Source organism: Urtica dioica, chromosome 5 (assembly GCF_054948205.1).
Source record: "Urtica dioica subsp. dioica isolate 48M chromosome 5, U.dioica_male_clone48M_v1_H2, whole genome shotgun sequence".
Taxonomy (NCBI): Eukaryota; Viridiplantae; Streptophyta; class Magnoliopsida; order Rosales; family Urticaceae; genus Urtica; species Urtica dioica.
Window position 1 is genome coordinate 15,250,264 of NC_142760.1, and position 16,787 is coordinate 15,267,050.

Consider the following 16,787-nt stretch of genomic DNA (forward strand, 5'->3'; position numbering starts at 1 on the left):
GCTCACAAATCCCGTTAGGGAAAAACTGAGATACACCATGAGATTCGAGTTCAAGGCTTCCAACAACAAGGCAGAGTACGAGGCTCTGATCATTGGCTTGGAATTGGCAAACAAGCTAGGTGTCCAAAACCTGCGCATCCACTGTGACTCGCAGTTGATTGTGAACCAGGTTAAGGGCGACTACGCAGCCAAAGAGCCGAACATGGTCGCATATCTGTCGAAGACCCAGAAAAATCTGGAGGCCCTGTCGTGGTTCGAGATAGTCCAGGTTCCCCGAGAGGCAAACATTGACGCCGACGCCCTAGCGCTCCTTGTGTCCGAGATAGACAAAGAGGGAGAAGGCAGCGTCCCAATAGAAGTACTGACTCGACCCTACGTCTCGAGAGGCGACGTAGGGGTAGTTGACGGAACTCCGCCCCCCTCATGGATGACACCACTCGTAGAATACCTCAAGCGAGGAATCGTCCCTGAAGACAAATAAGAGGCTAGAAAGCTGAGAAGCTTGGCGCCGAAATACACGATGAGGGAGGACAACCTGTTCAAGAGGGAATACTCCATGCCCCTTCTCCGGTGCCTGACCGAGGTCGAGGCAAAGAAAGCGCTCCGCGAGGTGCACGAAGGGGTGTGCGGAAACCATGCCGCCAGAGAATCTTTGGCCTTGAAGCTTCTAAGGCTCGGGTATTTTTGGCCTACCTTGAAAAAGGATTCCCACAAATGGGCCAAAAAATGCGACAAATGCAAAAGGTTTGCCCACGTCCCGTGCCAAGCGCCGGCCCCATTGTGCCCAATCATTGTACCTCGACCCTTCGCGAAATGGGGAATCGACCTCATCGGTGAGCTACCTATTGCCCCAAAGCAGTACAAGCACGCGATCGTGGCCATTGATTACTTCACGAAATGGGTAGAGGCTGAGCCGCTAGCAAATATCACGGAGGCAAACACGACGAGCTTCATTTGGAAGAACATCGCCTGCCGCTTCGGAATCCCCGCATCGATTGTGACCGACAACGGAAATCAATTCGATAATGCGCACCTCCGAGACGTATATGAACAACTGGGCATCAGCAAGACTTTCTCTTCTCCTCGTCATCCTCAAGCCAACGGTCAAGTCGAGGCAGTCAACAAAACGATCAAAGAAAACTTGAAGAAGAAGCTGGAAGAGAGAAATGGGGCGTGGGCCGAAGAGCTTCCCATGGTCCTCTGGACGTACCGGACCACCTCACGGAACGCAACCGGCGAGACCCCTTTCGCGCTTGCCTTCGGCATCGAGGCCGTGGTACCCGTCGAGACCAAGCTGTCGACCTTCTGCATCGAAGAATACGAAGAAGCCGCCAACGACAAAGCAGTTAGGCTCGAGCTGGACCTCATAGACAAGAAGAGGGCGGGCGCACTCACCCGCCTTGCTGCACAAAAGAGGAAGGTCGAGAATTACTACAATTCCAAGGTCAAGCTGCGGAAATTCTCCGACGGAAGCCTCGTCCTTAGAAAGGTGTTCCAAAACACCAAGGTTCGGGGAGCGAGAGTCCTGGGTCCCACCTTGGAAGGCCCATATCGCGTACGCCGAGCCATACACAACGGCACGTACGAGCTAGAGAACCTAGAAGGGTTCGTGTTCGCTCACCCATGGAACGGGAACATCTACGGAAATACTACCAATAAGAAGCCCGCTCCCGATTTCCCTATGTTCTATTATTTTCATCTTATTTCCGATTTTAGCGAAAGACAATTTCAAGTTTCAAATAAGGCCAATGGCCCGGGAATGTAATTTTTAACTATTTTGACATGGTAATTGGATTACATTTAACTTCGAAACCTTTATCATATAGTATTATAATTTCTAGTCTCATCTACGAGTACACAAGAAACTCGGGGGGCTAATGAGGGTAACAGGTACACATTTCTCGCGCGACGCACTCGCGCGACTCCACGTTTCGCACACCAAAAGGTAGCGAAACATCAACGGGTCGGATCCGTGCACCGGACCTCTGACCCTACACATCCCTCGTGTGACGCCCTCGCAGGACTCGACGCTTCGCGCACCGAGAGGCAGCGAAATGTCAACAAGTCGGATCCGCGCACCGGACCTCCGACCCTACACATCTCTCGAGCGACGCTCTCGCACGATTCCGTGCCTCGCATACCGATAGGTAGCTGGGCGTCGACCGATCACGTGCGCGCACCGAACCGTTGATCCTAGCAGCCAAAGCCCAAAACGTGATACGCGTACCGACAGGTATCGCACTCCCTGGGAACTGCGCTCGCCTCAAGCCCATTCTGGCGCACAACACGCACGCCGATAGGTAGCGTACATGCCAGAAAGTGGGCGCGATAGCCACTCATCTCGCACACGCCGATAGGCAGCGAGTCACTAATGAACGGCAAAGAATCGCATCCGCCCGATGAAACTGGTCTAGCCAACGTCCGCGGAAAACCTCGCCGCCAGGTGCGGCACTAAGCCGTGCAAACCGGTTACGCTAGAGATAGTAAACCGGGGGTCGTAAGACACGCACTAATCAAATTGCGCAAATCGTTTACGCTGAGCATAGTAAATCGAGAAAATATGACGCATGATAACCAGGAAAGCTTTAGCTAAAGCAAGCAGTGTTGCATAAACAACCCAACGAGAAAAACATGGAAATACGAAAAATATCCAACAGGGGAAAACGTAACAAATATCCGAAAGGAAAAACAAAGTAAGCGCTAAACAAGTGCGCAAGAAACCAAAATAAAGCCAACTACTCATAACCAAAATCAATCTGCTCCTCATCGTTCTCCGGGAGAGGGGGGCCCGATCCTTCGGTGGCCTCTCCGTCGAGTGGGCGGTTCGTCGAGTGGGTGGGCTCTCCGTCGAGTGGGCGGTTCATCGGGAACCTGGGGACGCGAGTCTTCCGCCTGTGGCGCGTCATCCAGAGGAGGGAACATGGCGTCAAAGAAGGAAAAGGTGGTCCCGCGAGACGCGTTCTCCTTCGCGGTCGAGCCTCTTCCAACGCTAGGTCCCAATCGTCCTTTAGGTCCGCCTTGGATCGCACGGCGTCATCCTTCTCCTCGATGAGGGTCTGCATCTCCACTAGCAGAGAATCCCTCTCCCTCTCGGCCTTGACCCGGGAGATCTCGCTCGCCGATAATCGAGCATGGACGATGTTAAGGTCCTCGTCTCAGCTCGAGAGTGCCGCTAGGAGTTTCTTCGTCTCCCCCAAGAAGGTGTCGGACGCTTGCTCCGCCTTCTCCCGAGATGCCTGCTCAGCCACGCGCAGCGATCTCTCGGCCGCCAGTTCCTCGCGAGCTCGTTTCGACTCCTCCTCGAGCGCTCAAAACTCCTGGGCAGTCCGAACCCCCACTAGAGTGGCAGCGTGGTCGGCCGCCGCACTCTCCATGTCTCTCTTCATGATCTACATTCTCCGTAGCAGGTCCCGGAGGATGCGGTCACCACATTCTTGACACGCGAGCATCTACAAAAAATGGTGCTGCACATATAATCAAAACAAGTACAATGGTCACATGTAAGTCAGACAAGCGGGCCATACCTTTCGAGCGTTGCTGATTCCGTTTTGGAAGTACTCGAGATCGCTCGTCGTCAGCAGACCCTTGAAGTCTCGCAGAGGGGTCTCAAGGATCCCCTGGGAACATTGGCCTCGCAACTCCGCGGCCTCCGCTAGCAGCATCGAGTCCATGCCATCTGACGCCGCCGATGTATGGGCACGCTTATGGCCTGAGGGTGAACCGAGGGAGATCGACGACGACGGTCGCTTATTCAAAGAGATCGCCTCATTCCTCGCCCGTGCTGGCAATCCCCCGCAACGAGCCTCAACTCGGGAACGAGCCGCGGCCACAGCTTCAGCAGTAGGTTCCACCCTTCGCACTCGCGTGCGCGACCGATGGCGAACCATGGTATCTGCAAAAAAAGAAGAAGAAAAAGACGTTAGTCGGTTAAAGCTTAGCAGTAAACGTAATCAAAAGAATACTATAACAACGTAGAAGGCACGTATGTGGTTAGTACCCCCCGCATCGGGGAGAGGAGCAGAGGAACCCCCCTCCTTAGATTCGGGGCCCTCCATGATCTCCGCACTGAGGGATGGGCGTCGTGGCACATCCTCACCAGGGACGAACCACCCGGTCGTCACCATTAAGTCTGGGGACTCGAAGAGCGATCCCTGCCACCTCGAATCCGAGACCGCCCTGATCACCGCTTCGAGCTCAGAGCCCTCGACATCGCCCGCAGGTGAAATGTCGGCCACGGGACCAAAAGCGAGAGGCGCCACCCCAAAGGCAGACTCGGACACCCACACCCAAGGATATATGTGCTTCAAAGTGACCTTGGTGATGATAGCAAGGCGCTTCCGGTGTGCTACTAGGTAGGAACCCGGCTTCTCGGGCACCCCGCGAACCACCATGAGATCCTGGATGTCGTCCGCAGTGACGGCCCTCTTCTTTGCTCGATAGAGCATCATGTGGCACGCCGCGACCACTCGGTAGAAGAAAGTAGACATCTGCGAAGCGTGTACCCCCAGTCAAACCAACAAATCCTTAATCACCGGTTGGAATGGCAGTCTCAGCCCCCCGCGAAGGCTCGCTTCGTGAACCGCGGCGTACCCCTTTTGAGGCCGAGTCGGAAGATCGTCGGGTAGTGGTCTCAAGATCGACACCGACTCATGAAGTTAGCAAGCGAAAGCAAACTCGGGACGTCGACGCCCGAGCAATCAATGTCGCCACGAACCGCTGACTCTCCGACCGGGAAGGCTCAGACTCGCACTTCCTCCTGTGCAGTTAGGGGAAGCATCATGGCCGGCGTGGCATGGCGGCCCGACAACTCGCCCGAGCGCTCGACGTCGGGAACGCTTCTCGAGCAAGGTGGTACCCCCTGACGGTCGCCTGACCGAGCCGGTCGGCTCCCCTCGGACCCGACGTGATTACCCGGGCGCACGTCCGGCTGCTGGCTGGCCGGACTCCCTTCTTCGGGCCAGCCCAGCCCTTGACCGGCTGGGTTCCCTCTGTTGGAATCGATCTAGGGTTTAAGAAAATAATTAACTCTTCGGTAAGCGGCAGAATTTTAAAAATTTTCTTTTACAAGTAAAAACGGTTTTTTACTAACCTAGACAAAAGAGCAAGTACACGTAATTAAAAACTATTATGAGCTAAGAAGTTTACTAACCTTTCTTGAAGCTTGAACTTTGAAGAAGCTTTTGGAAAGTTTGCAACGCTCGTCTCCCCTCGCAGCACGTCTCTCTTTCTTTCCTCGGCACCTCGAGCAACCACGAAAGTTTCTATCACTAAATCACTCGAAATAAAGGAATTAGTGAGTGGGCACTTTTAAACACTACGACTTAAGAACGAGTCTTGAAGTCGCAGAGCTAAACACTAGGTCGAATGAGGACCTAGGTGCCAAAACAAAAAATCGAAAATAAACTAGAGAGAGAGAGAGGAGTTCGGCCAAAGTTCTAGAGAGAGAGTCTCTCAAATCTCTTAAACTTGGATGAATGAAAAGTGTGGAATGAGGCTCCTATTTATAGGAGAGGTCTCACCTTCAATAAGGTAGTTTCCTCTTCTATAGAATATCACATATTCATGAGCCAATTTCCCTTTTCCTTCATAGAGGTGCACGGCCAAGACAAAGCAAGTAAGTCCTTGGATTTGTTTCCTCTTTTATTTGCTTCTCTCTTGATCCTTTTGGGTGCCTACCTTGCTTTCCCCTTAGGGGAAATTTGTTTCCTCTTTTTCTTTTGGCAAGTATCTTCATACATTTATGCACAAAATATTCTCTCTTTCCTTGGGTGTGTTGGGCGCCTATCCCTATTCTAGAAAGGCCTTCTAGAAGCTTTTCCACTTGTTCATGACAACATGAAAAAGGCCCATTCAGAATTTTCATTAAAATTCTTATGAAATGAAATTAATCCACAAGGCCCAATTAATCACATTATGGCCGAGTGTTATTTGTCATCAAATGACCATGTCAAAAAATTTATTGACATTCATTTCATCTTATGTCTCAAAAGACAAAAATACCCTTTTGACAATTTTCGTTCTTGTTTTGACTTAGCTTCCAGTTTAACTATTCCTAATCGATGTGATTCGTGACAGTGACCTCATGGACCCAAATGAACAAAGCTTGAGCTAAACACTTGGACTCAAAAGTTCACAAACCTTTTCCAAGTTTAGCTTAATGCCAACTGACTCCACTAAAGAGTTGACACTGAAAATCTCTCGGTTCAAATGAATTTATTTTCTACTCAAGAATTCAACCAAATTATGATGAGCGGATCCACTGAATATTATCTATGTTTACCCTTCATGAATGTCATCAGCTAGTCGGGATTTACTAAATTACCATTTTACCCTTCTAGCTGTTATTTCCTCAACTCCTTTGTCGCTTGTGAATAAGTTAGAAACAATGTATTGACGAGGAGCTAACAAGTCACATTGTTTCATCCAAAAGAGTCAGGACTCAATTTGGACACTGGCCAGTTCATTTATTCACACTCCAAGGAACAAAGCATGAGGTGACATACATTGCATTTCAGCAATCTTGTACATGAATGCCATATCTATGAGAACTTCACAAAGTCACTCATGACATTCTCACAACTTAGTACTTCACCAATAGGCCCTGTTCGGAATCACATAGTGAGTCCGAACTCTGACTTTCTCAAATGAGAATACTAAGGTGTGAAATGGCATGTCTCATTTCAGGATTAAGGTAAGCATGATGCAATTCATACATAGTGACTTCGAGACATAAGAGGTTAAATGGTTTGATCTTATCTTGTCTCTAGAAGTGCACTGGTCAATTCAGTACCTTCGGAAGATACCTAGAAGAACTATAGAGTCTCCAACTCTCAATGCCTCATAACCAGACATCATAGATTCTTCTAACAATCGTACTAAGGTCAATAGTCCTTTGACCCTAAGATTGCGAATATATTGTTTTAAGCAAACTACGAAGAGTTTGTTCATGCAAATCTACATTTGTCTCTTCGTAAGTTGTTAAGTTTGTTTATGGACTAAAAGACTAAGGTTTTATCATAAAGCTTCAAACAAACAAAGAAAGAATGAATGAACCTTTCAACTTTATTATTGAATGAATAGGCAATTACAAGCAAGAGTCTTCATGAGACTTTATTACATCAAATGTACAAAATAAAGACTACAACTCTTCTTGTGGGCATTATTGACAACACCCTCTTATGCGCGCGTTCAATCCAACGACCCGGCCCAATTCTTGGCTGGCCGAGTCATTCTCGCTCGAGTCCAGCCCAAACGGGCCCTCGACCCCCTCGCGCGCGTCTGGCCTGGTAGCCCGGCCCAACTCCCGGCCGGCTGGCTCCTCCACGCGCGGGACCGACCCGAGCGACCCCTCGCCCTCGTCGCGCGCACTCAGCCCGACAGCCCGGCCCGGCTCCTGGACGGCTGGGTCCCCAGCGCACAGGCCCGGCCCAGGCAGCCCAGTGCCCAATCCAGCGGCCCGGCCCTGCTCCTGCCGGCCGGGTCTTCAGCGCGCAGCCCCGGCCCGATGGCCTAGGGTTTGCCCAAGGGACAGGCAAGCCGCCGCCCCCCGGCTGGTGCCACCTGGCCGGGCCACCTCCTGCCCGGCGCCCGCCCCTCCCTAGGCGGCGTCGCCCGGCGCCGGCGGCTCCTCAGCGGTGCGCTTCTCCCCCGGCGCGGCCAGGCCCGGGGCGTCCTCCTCTCGGGCGCGACCTGCAGGCGGCCAAACAACCCCACGTGGTTGGGTGGGGACCTCCTCGATGCTGGGGTCGAACCAGACCGCGCCGACGCCGACCAGCGCGCCTCCCCCGGCGCCGGTATCGCCGGGCGCGACCTTCCCCGGTTCGCGCGCTCCACCCGGGCGGTCTCCCTCGCAGGCGCGACCGATGGCCAGCCAAACAGCCCCACCCGGTCGGGTGGCGGCCTCCTCGGCACTGGGGTCGACCCAGATCACGCCGCCCCCGGCCGGCGCGCCTCCTCCGGTGCCAGTCTCGCCGGGCGTGGCCTCCACCGGCACGCGCGCGCCACCCAATCCGCCTGTGGACGGCCGGGCATTGCCTCTCGGCCTGGAGGGGTCCTCCCCGACGCCTGCAGCGACACCAGCGCCGCCCAGGGCCGACGCATCTCCTCCGGCGACCCTTTGGGCGAGCAAGCCCGCGCGCACATCGTCCCCGTGTCCTCCTACCGGCGCGAGCCGTCTTCGGCGCGCGCGGCCTCTCCCTCGCCAACCAACCACGCTTCAACCAAGGAAAAGTCTTCACCGGTCATCTCTACGATGCCGCTTGTGTTCGATGAATGCGATGCGTTGAAAATAGTTGGAGGAGACGAAAATTGGATCCAAAAGTTGTCCGAATCCACGTGTTGGTTCCCGAGCAAGTGAGACAAATCATCTTCGACGGTCCCACACCCCGATAGGTGGTCGGTGGGGTCCATGGACGCAGACAACGAGACGAAAAGTGGAAAATAGACCGGCGAAAAAAAAAATAATAATTAAAAACGATCGGAACTTACATTTTGGCAGTGGGCTGCTCCGGTGGGCCGACGACTACAAGGACCTTGAGTTTACCACGCGAGTTACACTCGGTGATAAACTCGGGCGACTAATGTTACCGGTCCGTCCCGGCCCGGTGAAACAACGACGACCGTGATAGCGGCCGTCCTTGGGACTCCCTTTGGCGTACGGCCGGCCCAGGACCGTCGCTCAGCCATTGGCCGGCCCTGGGAGTTCACTCGGCCGGCCCTAGGCCGTCACTCGGCCAATGGCCGGCCCAGGGCCGGTACTCGGCCATTGGTCGGGCGTGGGAAGTCACTCGGCCGGCCCAGGGCCGGCACTCGGCCATTGGCCAGGCCTGGGAAGTCACTCGGCCAACCCTGGGCCGTCACTCGGCCAATGGCCGGCCCAGGACCGGCACTCGGCCATTGGTCGGGCCTGAGAAGTCACTCGGCCGGCCCTGTGCCGTCACTCGGCCAATGGCCGGCCCAGGGCCAGCACTCGGCCATTGCCCGGGCCTGGGAAATCACTCGGCCGGCCCAGGGCCGGCACTCGGCCATTGGCCGGGCCTGGGATGTCACTCGGCCGACCTTGGGCCGTCACTCGTCCAATGGCCGGCCCAGGGCCGGCACTCGGCCATTGGCCGGGCCTGGGAAGTCACTCGGCTGGCCCAGGGCCGGCACTCGGCCATTGGCCGTGCCTGGGAAGTCACTCGGCCGGCCCTGGGCCGTCACTCGGCCAATGGCCGGCCCAGGGCCGGCACTCTGCCAATCTTGGACCTTCACTCGGCCTCACTACTACAAATACAGTCTTTCGGTGCGGATGACTTTTGGGTGCGACTTTTCGCACCTAAAAGTCGCACCAAAAAAGACTTTTGGGTGCGAAAAGTCGCATCCAAAAGACATTGAAGCAACTAAAAAATTTCGCTGATTATTTTGAATTTGGGTGCGAAAAGTCGCACCCAAAAGTTCATTAATACCTTTGGGTGCGACAAAGTCGCACCTAAAAATCAAGGTTACCTTTTGGGTGCGACTTTGTCGCACCCAAAAGTCCAAATGTTTTAAGCGGTCTGTTTCCCCCCTTTTGTATAAATTTTGACCGGTCAAAACATTGGGTGCGACTTTTCGCACCCAAAAGGGCTATTGGGTGCGACTTTTCGCACCCAAAAGGGCTATTAGGTGCAACAAAGTCGCACCCAAATTCTAGGTCATGTTATAAAAAAAAAAATCAGTCTGAATCGGCCACAAGAACACATTCTCTCTCTATCCTACTCTCTCTCTCTCACATTCTCTCTCTCCAGCTCACTATATATATCTCGGCCACAAGAACAACTCGGCCATACCATCATCACCATCCTCTTATCTTCATCTTCTTGTCCTTGTTCTCCTTAGCACGCCACCGGCCAGAGGGCGAGCCTCCTTCTGCGTGCGCTCCGACCGAGACGAGCCACGACGGCCGCGAGTCACCGGAGCACGCCGACCATGAGTCACCCCCGGGAAAAGGATGAGAGAGCACCGGGAACAAGAAATTTCACGAAATCAAGGTAATAAAAGTTCTTACCCGAAATGGATTTTTGAAAAAATTAGGGTTCTTAGTCTGGATTTGGGGATTTTGATTTCTGAGCTTGGGTTGTGGAATTTAAGTGAGTTTGAGCTCGTTTTGGTGCTCGGATTGTATTGCTTGTGCTGGGATACGTGAGTTTGAATCGATTTTAAGTTCGCTGTGAACAGTCTCTGTAGATTGACGTGGTCAGAGCAGTACCGATTTAATTTGGATTTGTTGATATTTTTCCTGGAAAGTAGACGTTATGGGCTTTCTAAAATGACCAAGAACGTGTAAATCCGTTGAGATTTGAGTGAGTTATGAATTTTTGAAAACAGGGTTTTAAAGTTGGGAATTCTGAGGTGTGTTTGAATTTTTGGCCGAAAATTGGAAAAAAATTAGGGTTGAGGAATTATGATTTGGGGCTTTTAATTTCTGAGATTAGTTTGATGATTCTGGAGTGTTTATTGGCTCGTTTGGTGATGATTTTTTTCTTTGAAAGGGTTTCTTGGAGTACATCAAGCCTCTCTGGGGTCTTCTCACCGACGTCGTTCCCGTCTTCGGATATCACCGACGCCCTTACTTCGTCTTCGCCGGTCACTTTCTCTCTCATCCCATCCCATCCTTGTTTATGTTTATTTATTATTTATTTTGAAGTGTTTGAATTGGATTTTGAGATTTATTCCCCCTATATGCGGCCACTTTTGTGTAATGCGTGGAAAGTGTTATCAGCATTATGGAGTCTTAATAGTTTCCAAATTTAATACCGTCCGAAATGGAATTTGGCCTGATCAGTGGTTGAAATCCTACCCATTACAAATAATATAAAAATAAAAAAGTGATTCTTTTATAGAAGAAATTAGGACATGCACACTTTTAAGTTGTTGTAGGGTTGGGAACAAGGCAAGAGGTTCAAGATTCATAGATTGTGATGTGTGGATGATTTTCAGGGTGCGTTGGGATGATATCCATGGCGATGCTGTGGTTCCATGAGAGTCTACACTTGGTGTTAGCCGTGACATTCTTGACAGCGGGGAGCGCAGGGGTGGCCATCGCGGACGTGACCATCGACGCCTGCGTGGCACAGAACAGCATAAGCATGCCCTCGCGGGCCGCCGACATGCAGAGCCTCTGTGCCTTGAGCTCCTCCATCGGCGCCCTCCTCGGTTTCTCTATCAGCGGTGTCTTTGTTCATCTCATTGGCTCCCAGGTCAGGAAAACCGATCTCTATTTTCCATTTATACACCACATATTTTGAAACACTTTCTGCTTCTTTGTAGGGTGTGTTTGGCTTGTTGACCATCCCGTTTGGCCTTGTATTTTTAGTTAGGATTATGCTTAAGGAACCACATTTGCCCGACTTCTCGTACCGCCAGGTATTTTTTCATCTCAATCTCTCGGCTTTATCTTTCTTCTTTTCCTCTTCATGCTGAAAGTTTGAGACGGACTCAGGTGAATCAGAAGTTCATTGCCGCTGGACACGCAATGTACACGACTCTGAAGTCTGCGAGTGTGTGGAGGCCATGTTTGTACATGTACTTGTCCTTTGCGTTGAGCTTGAACATCCTGGAGGGAATGTTTTATTGGTACACAGATGCAAAGGATGGTCCATCTTTCTCTCAGGAGAACGTGGGGTTCATATTCTCGATCGGTTCGGTGGGGTCTCTGGTGGGAGTGGGAGCGGTGCTGTACCAGAACGTCCTGAAGGAGCAGCCTTTCAGGGACTTGCTGTTCTGGAACTCCATGTTTGTGAGTATTTTTAGCCAAATTAATCATAAACAAAAACCAAAAAACATACATTGTTATATATATAGGTTGATTGATAATATAAATGATACGTGTTTTTTTTTCCAGATCATAGTGGTGTCATGGATTCTGGGGTACGGGATCATCCACAGCTCGTTGCCCAAAGGGTTGACTGTGTTCATCAGAATCCTCGTGTTTCCGAAGGGCACGGTGGTGACTTTCGTCAAGCCGGAGAAGTACGAGCCGGCCAATCACTCGCAGATGGAAAATGGCCACACTGGAGTTGGAGCCATTCCATTCAGAGAATACTTGGCTGATATTACTCTGCCTCACTACTCAACAAAGAGAAGAGTGCTGTTCTCACTCTCATGTTTTGTTCTGATGCTTTTTCTTTTATTATTTTGTGTGTTACAGATGTTTTTGTTTTTCATTTTCTTTTCAATTGACAAAAGAAATGTGTATTGGACAACGAGGTACGAGAGGCATGAGGATTTGAAAACGATGTTCTCTTTTTTTTATGTAATTAAATAATTGTATATTTTGGTCTCAAGAATGTAACATATTCAGTGCATCAATTATGTGTTTTTCCAAAGATTTAAAGTCACTTTATAATAGAGTGACGTCTAAAACACTATTTTCCAAAGATTTAAAGTCACTTTATAATAAAGTGACGTCTAAAACACTATTTCTTGTCATGGCGGGAGAGTATAGGGTGCGACAAAGTCGCACCCAATGCTCTTTTACCCTCCTTTCCACGGATTTTGGTGCGACTTTAGGTGCGGAAAGTCGCACCTAAATGTCGCACCCGAAAGTCAAGACTTTTGGGTGCGACTTTTCGCACCCAAGACTTTTAGGTGCGGATTTTCGGGTGCGGAAAAGTCGCACCCAAAGTCGCACCTAAAGATATCTTTGGGTGCGAAAATTGACTTTTGGGTGCGAAAAATAATATTGTTGTTCAATTTATTTCTTCTTATATCAAATTTGACTTTTTATTCCCGAAAAATAAATATTTTTACGTAACATTTCTAACACCTTTGATTCAAGGTCAGAGGTTTAGGTAAACAAAGCTGAAAAATGTCACAATAAGAACTGAAAATGACCGTATATCTTTCTATTTTCATGTGGTAGTAGTACTAGATTAGAATGTGCATTTGCGTATTGTAAATTTCATCTAATTGTGCTGCATCTTGTTTGAATCTATACCTCTTCATATTTATATTGACAAAATAATCTAATTAACTTAGAATTGACGATAATAATTATATCACAACCAACACGTGCGCAGCACGTTTCGCACACTAGTATACTAATAATAGTAACTTCAGAGCAACATTAATGGTTCCTAGCTTAACAATTTAAGGACTTGCTTGCAATTAGGAAAAATGTTAAGCTATTTGCTTAACCATTATTTGACATTTTAGCTATGTGTTTGGTTAGTGAAATTAGCTCTATAGAGCTAATTGCTTAAGCAAACTACATGGGACCCAATACACTATTTTAGTAATTATTTTATTGTTTTTACAAGTGGAAATTGAATAAAAAAAATAAACAAAAATAGAAAATGACAAGTGGGATAAACTTAAGCAAGATGATAAATTAGCTTACCATTGTGGATGATTTAGCTTAAATAAATTATATTTTGCTATGGCTTATGTGGCATGGTAAGCTAATTTGACATTAGCTTACCATTGTGGATGCTCTTAGGCCTATGGATATGGGCAGTCAAATTTAAAATACCGATACGGATTCCAAAATTTAGATTTTAGCGAGATGTCAGTTACCGAGTGGTTGTATCAACTGGTATTTTAGTTTATTTATGTTGTTACTTGTTACTAATATCTATTGATCAAAATTGCTGAGCTATCAAATACCAGCATTCGGACACGCATTTATCAATAAAGTTGACAAAATTTGAGATTAGAGTTTGTTAATCAAATAATTGGTGTTTATTTGGGCTATTTTAAAAATATGTGTATAAAATTAACAAAATTAAAAATTACATGGTGAAATTGATTTTAAACTATAAACATAAAAAGTGGTATCTAGCATAACCTAGTCAATAATTCGACACCACCTCTTGAAAATTGTGGGTTCAATTACAACCACCAGCAAAACTAACCTTAAGTTTTTTGTCATGAGTATATACAGAGTAAAATTGTGTTTTAAATATAGTGTGATATTTTCCCATGATAAAATAAGTATGACATAGCATGGTTTCTTGGAGTGTCATGAAAGGAGACCCAGATTTTTGTTTTTCATTTATTGCATCTTATCTTAGTACGATTAAAAAAATCAATTGCAGATGTTAGTTGATCTAAGAGAAGAAAAAAGAGATTTCTACTACAAAATTTGTATTTGTTTCCGTAATTGGGAGTACAGAACTTCCTTTCAAGGTTCCACATTCCAATTGGTCATCTAAACAGGAAAAAAAAAAAAAAAAAAAAAAAAAAAGCTGTCATATTTTAACAAACAATAAACAGAGCCGAACAAGAAGGGATAAAAATATATCATATATTAGCTTTATAAGGTCTAACCTAGACAAAGCCATTTAACAGAGATTGAAGATACAAACTTTACTTCCACCTCCTTTTTGAACAAGCAATATGAAATAGGTAGAGCCTAACTGTTCATTAACAAAGCACATAAACTTGACGTGAGCATAGATATCACTTGAGATTGTATTATTGCAAATTGAAAAAAAAAAAAAAAAAAACCCAGTTTAAGCAATTACACAAGTGAGAAAGGCAAAGAGTCAAAGACATACACACACAATGCATCAATTCCTTCCAAGCGGGAGAGACCTGCACATATACGTCTCTCTGATATCCGACTTCTTCGACGATGAAGTGAAGATCGAAGCGTAGACGGATTTGCTCGCATTCTCCGGCACAGTATCCGAGGCCTTGAACCGCTTATTCGATCTGCCATTGCCATTACTCTTCACCGATACACCACCGCCATTGTTGGCCTTCACAACCTTAGACAAACCCTTCAACTCCGGACCTGAATCTGAAACCAAACCCGGCTCCACCAAGCCCTCGTTGGCCCCATTCTTAACCCTCTTCAGAGATTTCTTCTCCTTCAACTTCCCTTTCTCCATCTCCATCCTCTCTCTCAACACCAAAACTTCCTCTTCGTTCCCGTTGATCACAATCTTGTCGCTCTCTTCGAACTTTTTGTGGCAGACCAAACACGAAGAGCCTTTGAGCTCTTTCATCGCCTTAATGCTCAGAACATGGCCGCAGTTCTTTAGAGCCAAGAACTTGTACTTCCCATTAAACTCGAACCCGGAAATTGGGCACTGAAACCCAGACGAATCAGTTCGCTCGCTCTCCGCACCAAGGATCGGAAAAAGCTCAATCTTCACCATATCTTTCAAACCTTTTATATGCCCAAACCCCTTCGGAATCTTCTTCCCTAGCAAAGCCTCCACAAGAGCTTCCTTGTTGAACACGTTACCTAACCGGTCCACAACACATGGCGGCTTCAGAGGCTCGTTCGAGAGAGCGCAGTTCAGCCACTTTGAAAGCCTCTGCTCGTTCGGATCGACCTTATCGGGCTTCTTCTCGGCGTACATCTTCAGGTAACAGTCTCGGGACTCGGCTCCGGTGGCTCCGCCGTCACCGCCGCCGCCGAGGACTCTCCGGCGGAGAATCAACGTCGAGAGCGACGGAATTTCGAGGCTATCAAGCGAGAGACAGTCCGAGAGCAGCTTACCGTTGAAGCAGAGGTAGACCGAGGATGATAGAGACTCCGAGGCCATGGAGTTCGGGAGGAGCGAGCGCATGAAGTTCCGGAGAGGTTGGGACGACTCAGCGGGGGTTAGGGCTAGGGTTTTAATCGGGATTTGGAGGTCTGGCGATTCGATGAAGATCTGGAGCGAGTTGGAATCGCGATCGGTGATCATTGTGAGAAGACTTCGGGTTGATATAGGGTTTTGCGAACGGTGAGTGAGAGAGTTTTGCGAACGGTGAGTGAGAGAGAGAGAGAGAGAGAGAGAGAGAAAGAGATTTGGGGATTTTGAATTGGCTTTGTGGGGAAGAAGAAGAAGAACAATTATAGACAACGGTGGCTTAGTCGGTAGTTTTACGGGTTGGCCCGGCCCAATCTTAACCGCTTCCGAAATCCGTACTATGATGGTAAAAATTTATGATGAGAAAAATAGTCTAATCTAAAGACTTACCGCTTAGTCATTTAAATACTAAAGATATAGTCTAATTTATTTATGCAAATTTTTATTTTTATTTTTATTTTTTTATTAGGTAAATAGGCTAAAATTTTAACAAAAATAATAATATGTTTAAATCTCTTTATAATTTATATATATTAAGAAACAACAATTAGATGTTAATCATATACAGGATGATTTACACAAACTACTAGTAAGGAACTTTGTCAATAGGAAAAATTACTGAAAGTTCATGATCAAACAATCTGATTTTATTTTTAAATCATGATCGTTTTTCCTTCGCAAGAAATGTGACAGCCTAACCCAACAAAAGATGTACACAAAACCCGCCCTAAAGAGAATCAAGTCAAGTCAAAAGATCACGTCATCAGTAGATTTCATGTCTCATGACCCATAGGTACGTCTCATGACCAATGAGTAAGTCTCATCAAAGGGCCACAGGCCACATCATCAGCAAGTCTGTTGGGTACGCCTCATGACCCCTCGGCATGTCTCTCGACTCATGGGTACGCCTCAGGACCCGGCAGGAGGTCTTGCAACTCATGGTTACGACTCGTGACTCATGGATATGCCTAGTGACCCCTCTGCATGTCTCACGTCTAATGGGTACGTCTCATGACTCGTCAACGGGTCTTGCGAGTCATGGATACGTCCCATGACACATCAGCACGTCTCATGACTCATGGGTAAGCCTCATGACCCGTCAATAGGTATCGCGACTCATGGGTACACCTCGTGACCCATCGGCAAGGCCTGCGACTCATGGGTACGTCCCATCACCCATCACCACGTCTCATGACTCATGGTGTTGGAATTGATCTAGGGTTTAAGAAAAAGTTTAAC

General features: G+C 48.2%; 2 protein-coding genes across 3 annotated transcripts; one reads left to right on the top strand and one right to left on the bottom strand.

The window, feature by feature from the left end:
- Nucleotides 1–9,948: 9,948 nt before the first annotated feature.
- LOC149397556 (putative folate-biopterin transporter 2) lies at nt 9,949–12,243 on the top strand. The gene is made up of 9 exons (XM_089614257.1): nt 9,949–10,010; nt 10,111–10,129; nt 10,348–10,371; nt 10,512–10,605; nt 10,960–11,219; nt 11,290–11,385; nt 11,462–11,758; nt 11,864–12,106; nt 12,208–12,243. The coding sequence occupies exons 1-9, from the start codon at nt 9,949–9,951 to the stop codon at nt 12,241–12,243; spliced, it is 1,131 nt and encodes a 376-aa protein (XP_089470383.1).
- A 1,795-nt stretch (nt 12,244–14,038) lies between these two features.
- On the bottom strand, nt 14,039–15,787 carry LOC149397557 (RTF2 RING-finger protein). Of its 2 annotated transcripts, XR_016297268.1 has the most exons (3): nt 14,520–15,787; nt 14,290–14,378; nt 14,039–14,170 (listed from the first exon to the last, which is right to left on the bottom strand). XR_016297268.1 is itself a non-coding variant. In XM_089615963.1 (2 exons), the coding sequence occupies exon 1, from the start codon at nt 15,660–15,662 to the stop codon at nt 14,532–14,534; it is 1,131 nt and encodes a 376-aa protein (XP_089472089.1). In that variant the 5' UTR covers nt 15,663–15,787; the 3' UTR covers nt 14,253–14,378; nt 14,520–14,531. The 2 variants fall into 2 exon arrangements, 1 of the variants encoding a protein (XP_089472089.1); XM_089615963.1 differs by lacking the exon at nt 14,039–14,170 and having other exon boundaries at nt 14,253–14,378.
- Between the last annotated feature and the right edge of the window lie 1,000 nt (nt 15,788–16,787).

Excerpts from the sequence above, each read along its gene's own strand:
- LOC149397557 (XM_089615963.1), bottom strand. The coding sequence starts at position 15,662 with ATGATCACCGATCGCGATTCCAACTCGCTCCAGATCTTCATCGAATCG.
- LOC149397556 (XM_089614257.1), top strand. The coding sequence starts at position 9,949 with ATGAGTCACCCCCGGGAAAAGGATGAGAGAGCACCGGGAACAAGAAAT. Across the intron at positions 10,372-10,511 it reads TTAAAGTTGGGAATTCTGAG|GGTTTCTTGGAGTACATCAA; the intron begins GTGTGTTTGAAT and ends TTTCTTTGAAAG. Across the intron at positions 11,759-11,863 it reads TGTTCTGGAACTCCATGTTT|ATCATAGTGGTGTCATGGAT; the intron begins GTGAGTATTTTT and ends TTTTTTTTCCAG.